Source organism: Capricornis sumatraensis, chromosome 1 (genome assembly GCF_032405125.1).
Source record: "Capricornis sumatraensis isolate serow.1 chromosome 1, serow.2, whole genome shotgun sequence".
NCBI classification, from domain to species: Eukaryota; Metazoa; Chordata; class Mammalia; order Artiodactyla; family Bovidae; genus Capricornis; species Capricornis sumatraensis.
In genome coordinates this window covers 39,442,524-39,465,315 of record NC_091069.1, presented here as the reverse complement: position 1 = coordinate 39,465,315, position 22,792 = coordinate 39,442,524, and the positions used below count along the sequence as shown (strand labels likewise).

At 43.8% G+C, this 22,792-nt stretch overlaps 1 protein-coding gene across 3 annotated transcripts in view; it reads left to right on the top strand.

Moving 5' to 3' along the window:
- ARHGAP25 (Rho GTPase activating protein 25) overlaps positions 1–15,699 on the top strand; it is a 48,485-nt gene extending 32,786 nt beyond the window's left edge. For 2 of the 3 annotated variants that reach the window (XM_068971135.1, XM_068971115.1), the window contains 6 exons: positions 2,736–2,868; positions 4,862–4,935; positions 6,498–6,619; positions 7,973–8,157; positions 11,955–12,481; positions 14,930–15,699. In XM_068971135.1, coding sequence (XP_068827236.1) covers positions 2,736–2,868; positions 4,862–4,935; positions 6,498–6,619; positions 7,973–8,157; positions 11,955–12,481; positions 14,930–15,137 — 1,249 coding nt within the window. In that variant the 3' untranslated portion in view covers positions 15,138–15,699. Of the gene's footprint in view, positions 1–2,735; positions 2,869–4,861; positions 4,936–6,497; positions 6,620–7,972; positions 8,170–11,954; positions 12,482–14,929 lie in introns of all 3 variants that reach the window. The other variant, XM_068971124.1, reaches the window with a different exon arrangement.
- The last annotated feature ends 7,093 nt before the right edge of the window (positions 15,700–22,792 follow it).

Sequence of the window (22,792 nt, the reverse complement as noted above, 5' to 3'; positions counted from 1 at the left end):
TTTCAGAAGGCAGCCCCAACCACCAGCCGTCAAAACAAACCAAAGAGAAAACATTTACATGAAATGTCAAGACCGAGAGCTCCACAGTCAAGCCGTGATGTTCTGGTTTCTGAGGCCTCAAATGCCTGCCTTCACCTCCTCATGCACAAATCCACCCCTCCTGGCCCTCCTCCAAGAGTGGCTCCCACCCAGCCCATCCACTTCTGTATCCCCCATTGCTGATGTCCAGGAAGCACTCAGATCAGCTGAACCTTTTACCACATCACAGCTTTTCAAAATACTACTGGGGCTGTCTCTTACAAACACCAGTTTTTCTTTCTTTTTTAATTGAAGCATAGTTGATTTACAGTGTTTCAAGTGCACAGTCAAGTGGTTCAGTTACACACACATATATATCTATTCTTTTTCATAGTCTCTTCCATTGTGGGTTATCACAAGATATGGACTGTCGTTCCCTGTGCTACGCAGTAGTCCTTGTTGTTTGCTTATTTTATATGTAGTAGCGACTTCACTTTCACTTTTCACTTTCATGCATTGGAGGGAGAAGGAAATGGCAACCCACTCCAGTGTTCTTGCCTGGAGAATCCCAGGGACGGGGGAGCCTCATGGGCTGCTGTCTATGGGGTTGCACAGAGTCGGACATGACTGAAGCGACTTGGCAGCAGCAGCAGCAGCAGTGTGTATATGTTAATCCCAGACTCTCAATTTACCCCAACCCTCCTTCTTCCTTTGGTAACCATGAGTTTGTTTTCTATGTCTATGAGTCTATTTCTGTTTTGTAGGTAAGTCCATTTGTACCATTGTTTTAGATTCCACATATAAGTGATATCGTATATTTGTCTTTATCTGACTTACTTTACTTAGTATAATCTCTAGATCCATCCATTGTTGCTGCAAATCGCATTATAAGATTTTTTTTTAAAGGCAGAGTAACATTCCATTGTGCATATATATAGCACATCTTCTTTATCCATTCATCTGTCAATGGACATTTAGACCGCTTCCATTTCTTGCTATTATAAATAGTGCTGTTATGAACAGTGGGGTGCATGACCAGTTTTTCTTGTTATGAATGAAATAAGCATATGGTTTTTTCACTATTGAGCTTCAAGTTTATGGTATATTCAGACTCATTTTCTCTTACAGAGCTGTGGGATAAATGCAATAGCTCCATAAACCCCAGAGATCAGTAGACTTTTCTTAAAGGGCCACAAATAAAATATTTAGGCTTTGTGGGTCAGACAATATCTACTGCAGCTACTTAACTCTGTTCTTATAGCATGAAATCAGCTGAAGACAACACAAAAATGAATGAGCATGGCTGTGCTCCTATAACACTTTATTTATGGATGCTGAACTTCAAATTTCATATGATTTTTCACTTGCCATTAAATATTCTTCTTTTGACACCCCCCCCCAACCATTTAAAAATGTAAAGCCCATTCTTAGCTCGCAGGATATACATATAAAGGCAATGGGCCAGATTTGGCTTCTGGGCCATGGTTTACCCAGTCTTGCCTCCATCCTCCTTGTTGATAATGTGCTGCCTGGCCCATGCCCTAATTCCTCATCATTCTTCAAATCTTTTCTGAAGCGTCTCCCAGGACTCCCCAATTCTACGTTGGATATCCCTTTTCTACATTTCGATGCAGTCCCAGGTCCTGAACTTCCCTTGTCTTTGCACTAACCACACAGTATTATAATGACTTGGTAACATTTGAGTCTGTTCAGCTTTGTTACTCCATGAAGACAGGTGTCTTGTGTGTTTCAGGTATTTCAGGGTTCACTGCTGAAATCCCTATATCTGACCTAGTATCTTGAACTTAGTAGGTTCTCTCAACACTTGCTGTTGAGAGCAAGTGTTGAATAAATGATCATGTAAATATATGAATGAACCCCAGAACTATGTTAAGCTCTCTGAGGGATTAAAGAGAGCAATGGGCCAGAGCTATAAATGAGTTATCACATGAAAAACTATAAACTACATAGAAAATGCTAAATTGTAGTATACTAAGTGACTTAGCTGAAGAATTGATGCTTTTGAAGTGTGGTGTTGGAGAAGACTCTTGAGAGTGCCTCGGACTGCAAGGAGATCCAACCAGTCCATTCTGAAGGAGATCAGCCCTGGGATTTCTTTGGAAGGAATGATGCTGAAGCTGAAACTCCAGTACTTTGCCCACCTCATGTGAAGAGTTGACTCATTGGAAAAGACTCTGATGCTGGGAGAGATTGGGGGCAGGAGGAGAAGGGGACGACAGAGGATGAGATGGCTGGATGGCATCACTGACTTGATGGACATGAGTCTGAGTGAACTCTGGGAGTTGGTGACGGACACGGAGGCCTGGCGTGCTGCACTTCATGGGGTCACAAAGAGTTGGACACGACTGAGCGACTGAACTGAACTGAACTGAAGTGACTTAGAGAAAGAAGAAAGCAATGAAGGTTATACAGTTTAACAGGTTTAATGGAAAAGTAGACCTTCGACTTGTCTTTGAGGCGCTTAGATAGAAGAGATAAAGGAAATGGTGTCGGGGATTGTTATTCCAGAAGGGGGAGTAGCAAAAATATTTTAGTCAAATGTGTCTTTATTAAACTCTGCTGCTGATGTTGCTAAGTCTACTCCTTTGCAAAATTTCCTTTTGGGGATCTGGGATTTTATTCAGTGGATCGCCAGCAGGGAGGTGAGGAGAATTCTGGAACTTTACTTTCAAAAAGCATTGCTTATTTTCTTCCAGAGATACAGATGTCCACACGGTGGCCTCCCTGCTGAAGCTCTACCTCCGAGACCTCCCAGAGCCTGTGGTTCCCTGGAGCCAGTACGATGGGTTCCTGCTCTGTGGGCAGCTCATGAATTCAGATGAGGCAAAGGTTTGTATGTCATTAGAGTAAGTTGTCCTACTTTGGAAGAAGGTAATGGTTACTGAACACTAGTCTAGTAGGCAAGCAACAATGGGTCAGGGTGGACCTTTTGGTGAGATACTTTGTTAAACTAGAACTTTCTCAACAGCAAAAAGTCGAATGAAACCAAACACGGTGACAGTCTTTATGGGATGTCACACTCCAACAAAGAATTGGACTATCATCAAATACCCTCAAGTCACCTTAAAGCCAGTAAGAGAAGGAGAATGCTTCTGAGAAGGTTTCAAGCAATATGGCCTTGCTGAAACCTGCTGGAACAGAAAGACAGACTGACTAACCTAGAGGGCAGATGCGGGGCCTGAGTGTTCTAGCTTTGTGACACCATGCACGACAGGCGTGGGTATATGAGGAACATATGCCAGGGAGAGGAAGGACAGGAACTTTCCTTGGCTCATTTCAGCCACAGCTGCCTGCAGGGCCTACAGTTCCTGTCTGCAACATCACAAAGCTCTTCACCAGCAGGAGTTTTGATCCTCAGGTAAATTGTTTCCTTAAAGGCCTTAGAGTCAACAGTTAACCACAGTAGAATCATGTTAAACAAACTAACCAACCAGCAAATAAACCAGTAAAACCCTACTGACAACGATAAAACCTTCATGGTTTTTAATCAAGATTTGCAAAACTAAATGGTCCATGAATGCGTTTGTATTACACAGCTATTAAAGGGGTCTAACTCCCCACATTGGGGGCGGGGGGAGATTTGTGTTTAGCACTACTAAGCTAAAAGCTCTCTCTGGCAAAATGGTGCACAGAAAAACTTGCAATAAATTTAACTTTGATTCTGCCATTTATTAATAGCAAATGATGTATCTTCTGTAAGACTCAGTTTATGTTCTTAGACTAAGAGAACTTTCTACAATGATTGAACTGTTACATAGCTGCACTGTCCAATGTAGTAACTGCTCATTGTATGTGGCCACTAGGTGCTTGAAATGTGGCTAGTACAACTAAGGAACAACTTTTCTAATTTTATTATATTTTATAATAGTCACATGTGGCAAGTTGCTGTTGTTTAGACAGTACAAACTTAGATTTCATAACAGGATCATTTTGAGAACCAAGGGATATGTGTCACAAGTGAGTCACATTTTAAAATTATTGATTCGGGACTTCCCTGGTGGTCCAGGGGTTAAGACTTCACTTTCCAATGCAGGGGATGTGGGTTCCATCCCTGGTTAGGGAGCTAAGATTCCACACGCCTTGCAGCCAGAATCAACCAAAACATAAAACAGAAGCGACAATGTAACAAATTCAATAAATACTTTAATAATGATCTACATTAAAAAAAAACTTTAGAAAATAGTGATGGCAACCCCTGCAGGTACTATGAGTGAAAAGAGGAAAGAAAGTTTGCAGTCCTTCTTCATGGCACATGCACACCTTGTGTGACTCTCTCTGACGTTCAATGTCATCATGGAGCTCGAACCTTCAGACCTCTCACCTGCCCTCCAGGTTGGTCATCCTGGCCTTGTGTCCCGGTGTGTTCCAGGAAAACCATTTTGCTTGAAATCCCAGTTCTCAGAAGCATCCTCCTTCTCAATACATTTGAAGTTACTTGGGGGGCATTTGGTTCTGGTCCAGTTCTTTATTGGAGTGTTACATCTCTAGCATTTACAAAACAAACAATTATTGTGAGTATGGTTATCACTTAGTTCTTGCCTTAGAGTAGCTCCGAGTTGGGGAGGAGAGCATAATTGCAGATGAATAAAGAAATACACTGTGCAAAAAGCAATGAGCATCTCCATGCTGTTTTTGCAGCTTCCTGTGGACTCATAGTTATTTCAAAATGAAACATTTTTTCAAAAAACATAGAAAACTATGGAGACAGACAGGATTGACTGGCAAAGTGTTGCTTCTGCAGAGATAAACCCCAATTATGTTCCAGGGTCCCATTGCTGGCAAGTGAGCAGCCTCATTCACTGGTGTTGAAATCTCTTCCCAGGCCCAGCAGGAGTTGATAAAACAGCTCTCTCTTCTTCCCCGAGACAACTATAGCCTCCTGAGCTACATCTGCAGGTAAGGGGCCCCTGGAATCAGCTCCATAATTTTCAGCCACACCAGAAAGAAGCCCCCATTTAGAGGAGGAAAGAGTATCTCTGTGAACTCGAGAGATTTTGTTTCAGACCTTTGGAAGATCAACTCTATTCACATACCACTGAGGTAGTTTCCTGTGACCCCAAGATAATTTAAAGGATCCCCTGAAAATCTGATCAACATAAAAAGGAAACATGCATCTTCCTTCAAACCTACTCCAGGGCTGCCCAGAATCCTGGGACAGGCATTAGAACCCAGAATCCTTATAATTTTTCTAGAATTATCTCCCATCTTCCTGACTCTGGATCACAACTTAGCACCCAGAGGCATTCATTCCAGGCCATCTTTCTTAGTTCCCTTTCTGAGGACCTTCTGTGTGCTCACTTTGTGGCAACACATGGTATGTGGATTGACCCAGATCAGGCTGAGTTGGGAACCTGGATCTCCATCTCAGACATAGCTGAATTTCTCTTTATTTTTTTAAAATATTTTCTATTGTTTCCCAATTATAAAAGAGATAGACGCTTGGCTTGGAAACCAGCAAAATACAAAGTACTGTATATAAACAAAAATTACCCCAAGTCCACTCACCCAGCAAAAATCACTATTAACATTTGAATGTGTTTCCTTCCGAATGTTGTTGTCTCTGTGCTAGGTCTTCACATCTATCAATATAAATAATAAGGAAACAATTTTTATACCAAATTAGAAATATGTATATATGTTAATAATGTATATATTTGTAACCGGCTTCTTTTGGCTAAACATTATAGTTTGAGAATTTTCCTATGTCGCAAAATAGGGTTATATATGACTCCATAATATTCCATAAAGTTTTCTCATTTGGACACCACACCCTTCTCTGAGAATTTCTCCATATTGGGAATTTTATATTGTTTCAGCCTATTCCTTTAAAAGTGTTTTTTAGAGATAGTATTTAGAAATCCCTTTGCTGATCTTTTCAGGGTTTTTTTTGTGTGTGTGTTTTTTTTTTAATAATGAGTCTGAGAGCTTCATGCCTCAACTGGGTAGAATTATAGTGAAAATTAATTGTCAGTTTTTGAGTACCTGCTGAAAATTTGAGATGCTCAGTGGTGTACTCTGAGGATAAGAGCAAGGAGGGATCATGAGTTCCCGTTTATGAAATCTCACCATAACATTTTCTTCTCTGGACTCAGCTGGGATGTACAGAGAGCCTGGGAGATAAGCCTGTAAAGTGAAGACTAGTCATGGCCTGCACCCATTTTAGTCTTTCTCATCTCCTCTTAGCTCCTTGCACTGGGCCCTGCTTCATGCCAAAGTAATTTCCTATCTACCCTTGGCCCCTACACCACCCTCAGCAGCTGGGCTGCTTGTTTCTCATCTTCCTTGATCTTGACTCTTTCGAGACAAAGCCAAATTCCTGTAGTCGAAGCAGACTGGTCCCATTCCTGAGACCAGGAGGGAAGAGTTGAGACATACCTCTGTGATCTTGTTGGTACCTGGAAGTACTTCCTTGTGGCAACTTCTTGTCTCCCACTCTGGGATATCCTGGCTGCCCGCAGGTTCCTCCATGAAATCCAGCTGAACTGTGGAGTTAACAAAATGAGCGTGGACAATCTGGCTACTGTGATTGGTGTGAATCTCATCAGGTCGAAGGTTGAGGACCCTGCTGTGATCATGAGAGGTACCGCTGGTCCCATGGTGATGGCAGGGGCAGAGGAAGTAATAACAGTGACATCACTACCAAATTGCTCTGCAATTGGCTGAGCATTTTCTGTAGATTATCTTATCTGAGTTGTAAAATAACCCTGTGAAATCAGCAGGCAGTTTATTTTCTGCGTCACAACAGAGCAGAGAGGTTAGAGATTTACCAGTCATCACACAGTGTGGTAGGCTAGCACAAAAACATTTAGCTGGTGTTTCTTAGTCTTTTAGTATTTTTAAACACTCATGAAATTAAAAGATGCTTACTCCTTGGAAGAAAAGTTATAACCAACCTAGATAGCATATTCAAAAGCAGAGACATTACTTTGCCGACTAAGGTCCGTCTAGTCAAGGCTATGGTTTTTCCTATGGTCATGTATGGATGTGAGAGTTGGACTGTGAAGAAGGCTGAGCGCTGAAGAATTGATGCTTTTGAACTGTGGTGTTGGAGAAGACTCTTGAGAGTCCCTTGGACTGCAAGGAGATCCAACCAGTCCATTCTGGAGGAGATCAGTCCTGGGATTTCTTTGGAAGAAATGATGCTAAAGCTGCAACTCCAGTACTTTGGCCACCTTATGCAAAGAGTTGACTCATTGGAAAAGTCTTTGATGCTGGGAGGGATTGGGGGCAGGAGAACTTTTAAGGGGACGACAGAGGATGAGATGGCTGGATGGCATCACTGACTCAATGGACGTGAGTCTGAGTGAACTCTGGGAGTTGGTGATGGACAGGGAGGCCTGGCGTGCTGCGATTCATGGGGTCGCAAAGAGTTGGACACAACTGAGCAGCTGAACTGAACTGAACTGAACTGAACCAGAGAGTGCGAACAAATGTAATTTTATAAGACACCTCAGAAAGAGGCTACTTGTAAAGCTGTGTTGAAAAGACTTCTGAGGCTGTGTCTTAGTTCAGTGAAGAGTCCTGACACAGAGTATTGATGTCTGCCATGATTTCGGGGAGACAGTATGCTTGGCACACATTAGGTATATGTGCAGTAAGAAATCAGATGTCATATTGAGGACCACATTAGGAGAGAAAGATGTCTTCATTTTCTTTCTTGTTGTATTCCCTATTTCCTAATCAAAGACGATGCAGAGGACTATAGGCTGAAAACAACCCTTTTTCACCCTGGTCCATATGCTTCTGTCTCATCCTTTTCAGGATCCCCTATCCCAAGTAATTAAGAAGGGTCCTGTGAAGAATAACTGAAGTCCTTGGGGGCCATGTGGTTTTAGAGTCAAGTTTAGTGACATCTCATGGGTGGAGACCCTTGAGGACTGCCTGCCCCCTGCTCATGGTCTTGCACTACAAATCTCTTTCTTCTTTCTTTCAGGGACTCCTCAAATCCAAAGAGTGATGACTATGATGATCAGAGACCATGAAGTCCTTTTCCCCAAGTCCAAGGATGCACCTTTATCCCCCCCTGCCCCCCAAAACGACCCCAAGAAACCTCCAGTTGCACGAAGCTCTGTGGGCTGGGATGCCACTGAGGACCCTCCAATTTCTAGGACAGACAGTGTAAGTAACATGGTAAGGTGTAGAAAACCTTCCTCTTTCTATCCAACTCTTCCTTCAGTCCAGGTCATTCCATGTAAGAGCTGCCCTGGGCTGGCAATCTGGGGAGCCCTGGGAGATGCTGTGGCAGTGGGCGCAGCTGGTATAGACTCATTTGAATGCATCTTGAAAGCCTGGCCTCTTTCAAAGTCTAGTTTTTGTTGGTATCCTGGAGATGAATTAGTGACGTGTGTGCCCACCCCCCAGTGACTGAGCAATGGGAGTCCTCAGTGAAGCCCGCATTAAAAAGGAAACTCTTTCAAATGCAGTCCAGGGAAGTTTGGTAGGGAAATTAATGTATACCACAGTGTAAACGTTTCAGTGAGAGTTGTTGAAAATTCCGGGTGAAAGTCCAGAGAGAACTGGTTTCCTGCTAAGCCATGAAACGTGATTTCTTTCTCAGAGTATGTGATGTGTTTGTGTATTATTTCCCTTTCCCTGATAAGCTGTCTCAGCAATGTCAACCCCCTCCTCTGTACTGAAGGATTTCGGCTCACGTTCACAATGTCAAAAAACTCTGCAGACTCTGAAATTTAGACTAAGGCCAACAATTTACAAAGCTCAACTATTTTCACATCTTTAGAGCAACAAATATTTTTTAAAAGAACATGTGAACTTTATGTAGCAGCTTGATTCTTGATGTGTGACCAAGTCATGGATCTAAAATTCCCAGTCGACCAGGTGCTGTCCGTTGCCTACAGTACTGGTAATCCTGTGGATGATGAAGAAAGTATTGAGAAAAAGGTGGTGGTGGTTGTGATTTTTCTTGGGTGATGCCTGTCTGGATAGAGTGCATCTTACTAATACTCTAAAATCAAATTAATATTTAGAAATGTTCCTACTTCATGTAGTGAACTCATCCTGGACATCCTTGAGAGTGGCCATTTTGCTCATTGACAGGTTTCTGTATTTAGTATAACGCTAAAGAGAGGCACTGTGCTGGAGACCTTAAATAGATCACGTCTGGAGTCGTCACCCTTCCTCTGTAGGGCAGAATTTATCTTACACATCTTAGAGCTGAAGTGCTGAGTCTCAGGGAGGTCGACCAGCTAGCCCAACGTGATGGTAATAGAATGGCGGGAGAGTGGGGCTTAGACCCAGTTTGCATCTCAGGGCCCAGGCCCTTCTGATTCCAGGTGGGGTTGCTGACACAGGTGATAAGCTGGAAGCCTCGAATGACAGCTTGAGCCCTGACTTTCTGATTTTACACTTAGGGCTCAGTCTTTTTCTCTTTCTTCTTAATTTAATCTAAACATACATATCCATGATACAAAAACGTCAAAACAAAAGAAAAAGATATGTTTAGAACTTCAGCTCCCTCTGCTCTCTCCACCCACCTCATTCTTCCCTGCCTTTATCAGTTCCTTTTTTGTCCTCCCGACGTTCCTTTATGAAAACTTAAGTAAATATGAATGTAAACTGTTAGTTACTTCCCTTTTTATACAAGGTATAACATACTCATTCTCTCCCTTTACACACACACACACACACAGACATACACACATGCTACTCTGTATCTTGAATTTTTCTGTTTAATGGCATACCCTGGAGACATTTTCATGTCAATACATAGACAGCAACTTCATAAACTGTGTTTTTGGCAGATGTATGATGGTAAAGAATCTGCCTGCAATGCAGAAGACCCAGGTTTGATCCCTGGGTCAAGAAGATCCCCTAGAGAAGGGCATGGCAACCCACTCCAGTATTCTTGCCTGGAGAATTCCATGGGCAGAGGAGCCTGGCAGACCACAGTCCATGTGGTCACAGAGTCGGACATGACTGAGTGACTAACACACATGGTATTCCATTCTGTGCATGTACCATGATCTACTCAGCCAACCCCTATAGATGAGCAAGTTACTTTTATTCCTTTATGCTACAAACAAGGATGCCACAAATAATCTTGACCATGCTTTATTTCATGCTCAGACAGATATATTTCTGAGATAAATTCCTCGAAGTGGGATTGATGAGTCAGAGAGTAAATAGATTTGTAATATGTAATTTTGATTAAAATTGTTAAATAGTGGTTGTCCTCTTTTGTGCTTCCACCAGTGATGCATGAAATAATCTATTTCCCTACACTTTTCCCAGCAGAGTATGTTAGCTTTCAGGGGGTGGGGGTTCCCATCTGATAGGAAAGAACTGATATTTCATTAATTTTAATTTTGAATCCAAACATTGTTTTCTTATGTGTAAGGACCAGTTGTATTTTCCTACATAAGTCATCTGACCTTGTTCTTTGCCTATGTCTCTATTGATTATTGGTCTTCTTCTTCTCAAATTTTATGAACTTTATGTATTAGGGAAAATAGCCTATTGTCTGTGATAGGCATTGCAAATATTTTTGTTAGTTTGTTAATTCTTTTTTGATTTAGCATGTAGTGATTTCTGTGGCTTACTTTTAATTTGGGAAATCATGGAAACCCACGTAGATTGAATTTATCAAACTTTTCTTTTATGGCTTCTGGATTTGGGTCATGGAAAAGCCTCCCCATTCTAAGATTATTTTAAAAGATCTTATTTTAGGACTCTTTCCCACAAGCAATTGATTTTAGTCAGCATTTCACTTCTAGAGCATGAGTTCCTTCAAGTATTTATGTAATATTCTTCTGAAAAAAAAATGCCAGGCAGAAAATCAACTAATGTGACAAATTAAGAGATGGTCTTCTTACCTAAACAGACATTTCTCCAAAGAAGACATATAGATGGCTAAGAAACACATGGAAAGATGCTCAACATTGCTCATTATTAGAGAAACGCCAATCAAAACTATGATGAGGTATCATTTTATACCAGTCAGAATGGTCATCATCAAAAATGATGACCATTTACAAACAATAAATGCTAGAGAGTGGGGAGAAAAGGGAACCCTCCTACACTGTTCATGGGAATGCAAATTGATACAGCCACTATGAAGAACAATCTGGAGATTCCTTAATAAACTAGGAATAAAATTACCATACAACCCAGCAATCCCACTACTGGACATATATCCTGAGGAAAACATAACTGAAAAATACACATGTACTCCAATGCTCATTGCAGTACTATTTGCAATAGTTAGGACATGGAAGCAACCTGGATGTCCATCGACAGATGAATGGGTAAAGAAGTTGTGGTACATATACACAATAGAATATTACTCAGCTGTAAAAAGGAATGCACTTGAGTCAGTTCTAATGAGCTGGATGAAACTAGAGCTTATTTTGCAGAGTGAAGTAAGTCATAAAGGTAAATATCATATATTAACATGTATATATGGAATCTGGAAAGATAGTATTGACAGTCGTATATGCAGGACAGCAAAAGAGACACACTCATAAAGAACAGACTTTTGGACACAGTGAGGGAAGGAGAGGGGTGACGATTTGAGAGAATAGCATTGAAACATACACATTGCCATATGTAAAATACATAGCCACTGGGAGTCTAATGTAAGATGCAGGGAACTCAAAGTCAGTGCTCTCTGACAATTTAGAGGGGTGGGATGGGGTGGACAATGGAAGGGGGGGTTCAAGAAGGAAGGGACATATGTATACCTATGGCCAATTCATGTTGATATGTGGCAAAGACCATCACAATGGTTAAGTAGTTATCCTCTAATCTAAAATACAATAATAAAGAAAATACCAAGGACATAAAAGAGATGGTCTTCTGAAGTTTCGTAGATGCACCTTCTTTCAAGTTACTCATCCTTATCCTGAGAACATGACACTTGTGTAAAAACCCATGTAACGTCCGTGGCCATTTTTTTTTAGGCCAGTGACTCAGATGCAACCAGCCCCACTGGACAACAGCCGAACGACGGGTGTCTAGAAGACAAAACATCCAGGGACAAGCCAGGAGATTGGAAGCTGCAGTCACGAAAAAGGACTCAGACACTCCCAAACCGGAAATGCTTCTTGACCTCCGCTTTGCAAGGTGCCAACAGCTGCAAAGCAGAGATCTTTAAAAATGAATTCTGGTCATCTTCTTCGGAGGCTAAGGCTGGGGATGGGCACAGGAGAACGATGTCTCAAGGCATGCCGCAGTTTTTCGACTCCCAGCGGACTTCTACCTATGATAACGTCCCCACCCAGCCCGGGTCCCCTGGGGATGAAGCCAGTACACTCTCACCCCAGGCCTGTGACTCCAAGAGAGATGCTCTTGCCAGCCTAAACTCTGAAACTGGGCCTGGGAAAAAAATCTCTGGTGAAGAGGAACTTGAATCTTTGCAGAGGATGGTCCAGGAGCTGCAAAAGGAAATAGAAACACAGAAGCAAATGTATGAGGAACAGATTAAAAAGTAAGCCATTCCCAGAGGGGCTTGGGCAGCCGCTTGGTTTCCATATTAAAAGCAAATAGGGATTTTTCTCTGCCAAAGGAGTGACATCATGAAACTTCAATTATAGACAACAGTTTCTATAGTAAGTAGTCTGGCCTAATGAAGAACAAGGGCAAAGGGATTGAGGAGATGACCAAATTAGTGAAAACACTAAACTTTAGATTAAAGTCATGGAAAAGTAAGTATGTAGCTTAAGTAGCTTAACCAGCTATTTCCAAAAAGTGATTCTTTAAGCATCAACATGCCTTAATACGAGCTTCCCAGGTGGAGTAGTGGTAAAGAATGTGCCTGCCAATGCAGGAAACACATGGGAGGCAGATTCGACCCCTGAGTTGGAAAGAATCCCTGGAGGAGGAAATGGCAACCCACTCCGGTATTCTTGCCTGGAAAATTCCATGGACACAGGAGTCTAGGGGACTGTAGTCCATGGGATCACAAAGAATCTCATGCATTTGCCTTAAAACATTAAGAGAAATTTCAAAACTTTTTTGTATTAATGTCATTCACCAACTCTACAAATATTTATTAAGGTGGCCACTCCTCCTGAAGGGGACAAAGTCCTCTGAATCCAAAATTGGGTGGGGGTGGGGGCTCCCCACTCCTCCGTGGGAGAGGAAAGAGGACTCAGTCTATGATACTTGCTGTAATCTTCACGCTTCAGACATCCCTTCTCATATAATCCCTTCAGTAATCAGGCGAAATAGGTAAAGCCCTCATTTTACAGAAGAAATAAGAGTTTGGGAAGTATAAAAAGGTTCTTAAAGGTTGCACAGCTAATCATTGATGGGGCTGGGATTTGAACCTGGGTCAGCCACCCTCCCAAGCCCACTCAGATTCTACGTCTCCACCACTGGAATCAGTGGCCAAGATCTAGCAGTGTCTCATGAGGTTGCCCTCTAAGCAAGAGGGATGTGGAGAACTCTGAGAAGAAAACTAGATTTGTGATGAGCAGGATTCCAGAAAGTAAAAGTGTTAGTCAGTCACTTGTGTCTGACTCTTCGCAACCCCATGGACTGTAACCCACCAGACTCCTCTGTCCATGGGATTCCCTAGACAAGAACACTGGAGTGGGTTGCCATTTCCTCCTGCCAAGTATCTTCCCAAGTCAGGGATCAAACCTGGCTCTCCCACGTTGCAGGTAGATTCTTTACTGTCTGTGCCACTAGGGAAGTTGGGAAAGAATCTTCCTGCAATGTGGATTCCAGAGGAATGTCTAATTTGGCTTTAAGAAGAAATGGGCAGAGGTAGGCAATGCTCTGATGAGAGGCCATTACGTGCAGCATCGACTAGACCCCTGAAGTTAGAAGCCAGTGAAAGTGTTAGTTGCTCAGTTGTGTTCAACTCTTTGCGACCCCATGGACAGTAGCCTGCCAGGCTTCTCTGTCCATGGAATTCACCAGACAAGAATACTGGAGTAGGTTGCCATTCCCTTCTTCAGGGGATCTTCCCAACCCAGGGAGCGAACCGGGGTCTCCTGCACAGGCTGGAGATGGGTCTCCTGCATTGCAGGCAGATTCCTTACCATCTGAGCCACCAGCAGAGCCCAGGGATGGGCTCAAACAGGAGCTCAAGTCTCCATTTAAGAATGTTTCTGCTGTTGAGTAGCATGGAGGCAGTATCTCACAGAATGAAACTCTGAAGCAACTTTTCTAATCACATTCTCCTCACAGGCCTGAAATTCCCTACTGTGGTTTTAAAATGTCATATGTATGCTCATTTTCAAGGGTTAATTCAGCACAGCCTGAAGGGGGACAGACAGGCACCTGGGATGAGACTAAGATTTGGGGCAATAACAGTGAAAATCCTGGGAATTCAGGAATCCAGCAGATCTTGCACTTTGAGTGGGATTCAGAAGTGTGGGTGGGGCTGGCAAGACCATTGCTCTCTAAGAGCAGCTCCCTGGATTCTCCAAATCTTGGTCTCCAGGAGCCTTCATGAGAAAAGGCTCTGGTCCATGGTCTGCGTGGAGCAGGATGAGAAGGCACACGTGTGTACACAGGGGCTGGTGATCCATACACACAGAATCTGGGTGAGATTCAGCTGTTAATCAACACTTCCACAGAGCAGGACAGATGTAAGGCTCTAGTGGGCTGAAAATATTAGAGGTGGTATCTTCATTCAAAGACTTTATAGTGTGGTGGAAGATACAAAACACAAAACAACATGAAAAACAACACAAGATGTCACAGGGTGGATGATAAATGACGGAAGAGGAGCAGGAACACACTCTGGGAGTTCAGGTTTACTGGGAAGTCCTCCTGTCCGGGGTGGGACACACTAGGAGGCACAGGCTGGAGATGGGTCTTGTGATGTGGAAGGTGAAATGGACAGGGTGGCTGTGGGCAAGGCCGGAGGGAGAGTCTAGAGGTCATGCCTTGTCATCCCATTCTTTTCTTCCCTTCTTTGTAGCCTCGAGAGGGAAAATTATGACGTGTGGGCTAAGGTGGTGAGGCTGAATGAAGAACTGGAGAATGAGAAGAAGAAGTCAGCAGCCTTGGAAATCAGCCTCCGCAACGTGGAACGCTCCCGGGAGGATGTGGAGAAGAGAAACAAGGCCTTGGAAGAGGAGGTCAAGGAGTTTGTCAAATCGATGAAGGAACCCAAGATCGACGCTTGAGGATCCCAGGAACCACAGAAACCGCCTGCAGAGACCCAGCATTGCTGCCGTTCTTGCTGCTAACCAATAGCCAGGAAGCAACATCACTCCCTAAGAGGGTAGACAACATTTGGAAGGGAAAAACATCACATTTCCCAATAAATAGATCAGTGGAGTTTGCAGGAAGATAAGAGTGAGTGGGGACTTGTGTGGACAGCTCTGAGCCCCTGGGGCTGTATTAGAAAGGATTGCATTATTCCACGGTGGTTTCAGCTGAGTGAAACGGCACCTTCCACAACTGGATGGCTGTGTCCAGTGGAGATTGACGCAGGCCACAGGCAACAGGCTGCCCTTGACACAGGCTGGACTGAAGTGTTAGCTGTGTTTCCATTGTGGAACAACTTGCTTGGTCAGATATCTGACTGGGATGTCTCTGAGACACAGGGGCCAAAAATAATATTCAGCTTTTGAGTTCTCTGCCTTGGGGATGGGGAACTGTGTTTTGAAGGGCTGCACCTGCTGAAGCTGGGACCCCATTCTGCCACCCCCACCATGAGGCATACTCTCCATGGCTGGAAACTCAAAATTAGTGTTAGGCAAAGACAAACCAAGCAATAAACTGTATTTATGAAAGCAAAACCCATTAGAAAATTATATTCAAATAAAGAAAGAAAAAGCAGCAGGGCTGTTGGTAATCCATGCAACACCTTTATGAGAGTAAATGACTCCCCTTCCTGGGGGCAGAGACACCCCTCTCAAGCCACATGGTGAGCAGGACATGGGCTGTGTTCCAATTCCACTTGCATTTCAGGGGCCGCAATTGCATGGGGCACGCCCATGATGATACAACTCTTTTTAGACGCTGGTTGTGAGTTTAGATAGTAAGAGTCATATAATAATATTTTTTCTGTTTCACCAAAATGCATATGATTTTATTCTTTAAATGATCCCGAGGCACTAGAGAAAAGCTGAGAGTTGACTTTTCCTTCTATATTAAGCCAACCTGGCAGAGGCCCCTAGTGAGGCCCCAGGCCTTCCTAGGAAGCATGGTGGGGTCTTTGATGGTTTTTGTGATCGTTCTGGTTGAGTAGTCTCTAAGCTCTTTGGATCATGTACCCCATCAATAGAAAATATTTGAGCATACCTTCCTCAACATGAAAAAAAGTGAAAGTGTTAGTCGCTCAGTTGTGTCCTATTTTTGCCACCCCATGGTCTGTAGCCTGCCAAGCTCCTCTGGCCATGGAATTCTCCAGGCAAGAATGCTGGAATGGATTGCCATTCCCTTCTCCAGGGGATCTTCCCAACCCAGGGGTCAAACCCGGGTCTCCTGCATTGCAGACTAATTCTTTACCATCTGAGCAGCCAGGGAAGTCCATCCTTCTCAACATAAGTATGTTTATCTATTTATAAATGATATATACATACTACTATATTAATATATCATGTATATCACAAAGCATACACAGGAAGAAACTGAATAACGATGAGATAAAAACAAACCTAAGTAAATATTCTCAAATGTGCTTTCAGCTCTAGAAGAAGCCCCTAGCCCAATTTCCCAGCGGGTGTTACCTGTACTCATATTACAGATTTCATCCATTACTCCCATAAATATGCTTGAACTCTGGAAGACACATGGCTGAATTAGTGGTTTGGAATCTCCGGTTACCACAGTGAGAGTTCAGCCTTCCCCAGCATCTGTGTCTCCTCATTACTTCTTTTTCTCCCTTCATTTTCTCCCCTTTCTTCCTCTTTTCTATATTTTCCCCACTTTGGTCATCATATCCCTCACAGAGTGAAAGGCCTGGGCAGGAGCTGTTTCCCAGTCTTACTACCCAGGCCCTGCTCCTCCCGCCTCTAGCATCCTGAGGACCAGACGTATGGAGGATAAGGATGACATGTAGAGCTCCTAGTAGAGGCCTGCTTACAGCCCACTGAGGGCAGGGAGACTGATTGGGGACATTATTAAGTAAAGCAGTTAAATATTTGATTTCCTGGGATTTGTTTTTCAATGACAGAGTAGCAAATGTAGAAACACTTCCGGAATACTTGATGTCCACTGATGAGTGTCTGTAGTTCTGCCAGGCACGTGTACCATGTTCTCCCATGGGTTCCTGACATGGACCCTTTGGATGCTAATACAGACTTGAGTGTGAAAGTAGCTGGCTTCATAGTTCCAAAGGGAACACTTGTCTGCAGGTACAGAGAGGAAGCCCTGAAGCCTGTTTATTTGGGGGTCCACATTATAGGAACTTGCTGGCCCACATTTGAGTTCCAAGCGCCTCCTGGTCAGATCATGTCTCTCATTCGATGCCTTTTGCCAGAACCACAAGATCACAGAGCGACTGGTCCAGCTTCGGAAGCCAGTGTCTCAGTACCTCTTCACAATCGAGGGTATCTGGCTTGCTGAAGCTGCCCTTACCTGCTCTGGTGCCACTCTCCACATAAAGAGAACACAGAAAAGAGTTTCTCCAGGACCTCGGGCCCTCGAGTCCAAGGAAGGGCCAGGGAAGAAGATCCTGGGGTCTGAGTGTCATCAAAGCCCCAAATGACCACCTACAAGATGCATAGCAGTGTAGCTCCAGCTCACCTGGATCTGGGAGCCAGTTTCTGGAAGCCAAACCCAGACTGACCTATGTCACCTCTGTCGGGCCCTGGAGCTCCCAGTGTTACTTCCAAAGCCCTGCAATGGGCAGGATCTAAGGAATCTGCCTTTTCCCTGCCTCTACCCCCTTTACCGTCCCTTTTCTTCTACCTGCACAGGTGCTGAGAACTTCAAAAAGTCTGCAATATGCGCTTTCAAACCCCCTGCCCTCTTCCCACCAACATTCTTCACTTCCTCACTGCCTCGAGCATGGCACGTTTGCTCCTATGTGTGAAGCAGACCTGATGGTCTTCCATCTGTTTGTGCATAGGGCAGGAGACTTTGTATTAGGGAATTGCCTGGGGTAAGTCCTGTCTTCATCTAACAAAATTCCACAGATGGGGTGGCATTTATTTGTCACACTTCTGGAGGCTGAGATCAAGGTCAGGTGAGGTCCTTTTCTGGGCTGAAGGCTTCCGGTTGTGTGCATACATGGAAGAAGCTCCGTGGGGAGCTCCATGGGGGCTCTTTTGTAAGACATTAAGCCCATTCTCAAGGGCTCCAACCTTACGACTTACCTCCTATAGGCCACATCTCCTATTACCATCATCTTTAGGGCTGAGGATTTCTACATATGAATTTTGGGTGGAAGGGAAGCAAACATTCAGACCAGAGCCATTCTTTCCCAATGAATCTTGGTCAGTCTGAGCCTTGAGAGATGGAATGTGACATCATAATACCGAACCTACTGCAGAGGATGCAAGCAATAATCGCTTTTGTTGTTGTTTTGACCAATTCTTTCGGTCCTGCTCAGATGCCCATCCTCTCGGGAAACATGGAGCAGAGGACTCCCAAGCAGCCTGAGGCTCTCAAGAAGGGGAGGGCCAGGAGCCGCATGGCACAGGAGTGGATGGCTGGGCTCCAGGTTCAGGTCAGGAGGATGCATATGCGCTGACATCATGTAAACTTCCACATTCCACTACTTCCTCTGCAGATAGCATCCGGCCGTGTGCTGCCGTGGAGCAGAGAGATCACTCAGAGGCTACTCCTGCAATTCACGTGGGCTGCCTTCATAAGAATTGCAGGAAAGCTTTCATCCTGCTGGGAAGGCTCGGTAAAAGGAGGCCCCGGGGATGGAGATTCAGCTGTTGCTCAAGGCTGGCCTTTGGTCAGCCACAGAGAGAGCTGCTGAGTGACTTCAGACAAGGAGTGAGTGCAGAATACCAACAGGGAGGCCAACCTCTCTTTCCTCTGCTGCCTGGAAGCTGTTTTATAGTCCTAGAATAACAGCACTGGAAGATACCCTTGAACTTGTCTAATCTAACCTGTTCACTTAGTGGCTAGTGAAACTGAAGCCCAGAGACAAGTAAATTGTCAGAGTTCACACAGTGATGAGGAAGAGGTTTAAAGGGCTCCTCTGTTCCACTGTTCAGTGATGTTTGTGATTCTTAGCTTCTGTCCAAGGGTTCTGCCCCCAGACCAACACCATGCTGTGAAACCCAATGAACGTCTGTCACTTCAGTGCTTCCAAAATAAACAGCTGAGCTTAGCTCTTGGTCACAACCAAGACCCACCTAATATGATAACATTTTCCACCTTCTCTGCATTACCAAAGACAGTGGTTCTCAGACTTAGCTTCACAATAGAATCTCCTTAATCTGAGCATCAGATCCTACTCCATATCAACTGAATCAGAATATTAGGAGTGGAGCCTAAGAGTTAAAAAACAAACAAACAACAAAAAAAAACTTTCCAATTACTTCTAATACAGACAGGATTGTTAAACATGAGTCTAAACTGCTAAGTATGGCTCAAGTTATGATTAATGATAATATTAAATCTACCTGCTTTCTCTCCCATTTTCAATCAACACAACTATACACTCTGTCCTCCCTACACGTTGGTTTATCATGGGTTCATTCATATAAGGTAAGAGATGCCTACAAGACAGAAGATGGATTTATGATATGAATCCATTTTTCAGATGGGAAAAACTGAGCCTGAAGATGTTACCAAACAACTTTAATATAGCAGTAGCTTAGTCATGAATAAACCCAAAGATTCTGAGACTTTCTTAATATATGGGGATACACTCAACTTACTTTAAATGTTCACATAAGCAAAGAAGGTAAGCCCTTCTGAGCCTGATTTAAAGAGTCTTGAGAATGTGTGTTAGCAGCTTAGTCACGTCTGACTCTTTGTGACCCCAGATACAGTAACCTTCTAAGCTTCTCTATCCATGGGATTCTCCAGGCAAGAATACTGGAGTGGATTGCCATTCCCTTCTCCAGAGGATCTTTCCAACCCAGGGACTGAACCCAGGTCCCCTGCATTGCAGGCAGATTCTTTACCATTTGAGCTACAGGGAAGTCCCAGTCTTGAGAATGACTCTGATTCAAACCGTCTCTCTTTCATACTCAAGGCAGATAGCGATGTCTCTACCAGGAGCCTTTGGGATATTAACCATGAGTGTGACAGTCCTAGGGGACACCCGTGAAATTTCCATTAATCATTAATACCATCTCTATACCATGTAGTTATCTGATTCCTAGCAGAGAGCTGTGTGATTAGGATGGGAACCTGGCTGGCTAAATTGTGCTATGGGTGGAGGTGTGGATGGAGTGTGGGATGTACCACAGAATAGTGCAGATGAGGGCCCTGGTCACCTGAGAGCGCAGGTTATACAATCTGAGATGGGTGAAGAGCTGTTTCGTGGTTTAGTTGCTCAGTCATGTCTGACTCTTTGCCACTCCATGGATTGCAGCATGCCAGGCTTCCCGGTCCTTCCCTATCTCCCAGAGTTTGCTGAAACTCATGCCCATTGAATCAATAATACCATCCAGCCATCTCATCCTCTGTTGTCCCCTTCTCCTCCTGCCTTCATTCTTTCCCAGCATCAGGGTCTTTTCTAATGAGTCGCCTCTTTGCATCGTGGCCAAAGTATTGGAGCTTCAGCTTCAGCACCAGTCCTTCCAATGAGTATTCAGGTTTGATTTCCTTTAGGATTGACTGGTTTGATCTTGCAGTCCAAGGGACTCTCAAGAGTCTTCTCCAGCACCACAGTTCAAAAGCATCAATTCTTCAGTGCTCAGCCTTCTTTATGATCCAACTCTCACATCCATAGTTGACTACTGGGTGAGGAGGCAGGGACTTACAAGGGACAGGGGATTCAAGCAGCAGGATAGAAAGCTCATTTGCCCTCAAACAAACCTGATAACGGATCAAAGTTGGCACTTTGATTTCCTTTTCTGCTCTCTCCTCCCATTTACTAGTGGCTGTCCTCCCTGCCTGCAAGGCCAGTCACATTCCAACATCATTCTGGATCCTTGATCAGTGTCACTACCATCGATAAGCAACAAATACCATGCATACTCTGGAAGGCACTGTGCCAAGCATTTTGTACATGTCGTCTTTAAATCTTACATCAACTCTTCTCTTTTTTTGTTGTTTTTTTGAAGAGAAAGGAAAAGTGGCTTTATTACTTTGCCAGGCAAAGGGGGAACACAATAGGCTTGTGCCTCAAGAACTGTGCCTTAAACCAACACTTGGATTAAGTGCTACTATACCAGTTTTACAGAGGACAAAACTGAGGTTTCAATGTAGCAGAGCTAGGAACTGACCCAAGTCTGTCCAGTTTGCCTAGTGCTAGAGTGGATCATCACTAGCACTTCAGAGAAATTAAAAATTTCTAAAATTCCTAAAATTTAGAAATTAAAAATTCTAAACTACAATTTAGAGAAACATTTCACTCCCTAGATCATAGGTTTATTATGAAAGATTACAACTCAGGAACAGCCAGATGGAAGAGATGCGCAGGGTGAAGTAGAGGGGAAGGGGCACAGAGCTTCCTTGATCTTCCGGCATCTCCATGTGTTCACCAACACAGAAACTTACCAAACTTCGCCATTTGGGCCTTTAGGAAGCCCTCATTCTATAACAATTGGTTAAATCACTGACCAAATTGGTGCTTCAAATTGGTGATTGAACTCAATCTCCAGCCCCTCTTCCCCCACCCTCTGGGTAAATGATAAGACCGAAGTTACAGGCCACTGAACTGGCCCTGAAATTGAGTTAGTCTCTCAGTTGTGTCCGACTCTCTGTGACCCCCATGGACTGTAGCACACCAGGCTCCTGTGTCCATGGAATTCTCCAGGCCAGAATACTGGAGTGGGTTGCCATTCCCTTCTCCAGGGCACCTTCCAAACCCAGGGATCAAACCCAGGTCTCCTGCATTGCAGGCAGACTTTTTACCAACTGAGCCACTAGGGAAGCCTAGTGGTTGCAATCTGTCTTCTATTCCTGGCATTCTTATTCAAATTGTTATTTTAATTTTTAATTTAAAGTGTAGTTTAGCTCATATAGTTTAAATGCATGTGTGAAATTAAAAGTAATAATGATTATAATGGTAATAATCACTATCCTTTATTGTGTGCTGAATATTGCCAGTCAGACTGTTCTAAGTGCTTTTTTTGGTATTATCTGAGTTAATCCTAACAAAATCCCCAAAACTAGATAGCACTAAACCATTTTTACAGCAAAGGAATTTGTTGCTGCTTTTGCTCCTGCCTTTCATGGTGACTCTGCAAACTGTCTCACGTCCAGAGGAGAACATTTTTCTGACAGCTCCTGGGGTTGGAGATGGTGTTGGGAGCACATGAGGGCAATATTCAGTAATTGGATGAGTTGTTCATCCGACAAATTGACTTTGGGCAAATTAGTCTGCTTCACATGCTAACAGCCAAGCTTGGCCAACTGGAAACAGAGACTTACTGGAAACCCCTGTAAAGCATCAGGGAAGTTCACACCTGATAGGAAAATATTAGACAAGGCAGGCAGAGGTTGCTTCCTGGCCCACTGAACTGAAGATCAGGACTGAGGGCGTGGTGAGATGGGGCAGGGGTTGCAGACCCTGTAGAGAGGATCAGAAGGCAGGCAAAATTCACCATGTGGAACTCCGGGGGTGGGGGATGGTGAATGCACCCTGCCTCCAGGCTGTGTGAGCAGTTGTACAGCTGAGGGGGCAAACACAGATCCTTCACTCTGCTGTCTGCAGCCTGATCTGTCCCCTAACCCTCCATCCTGACTTCTCACC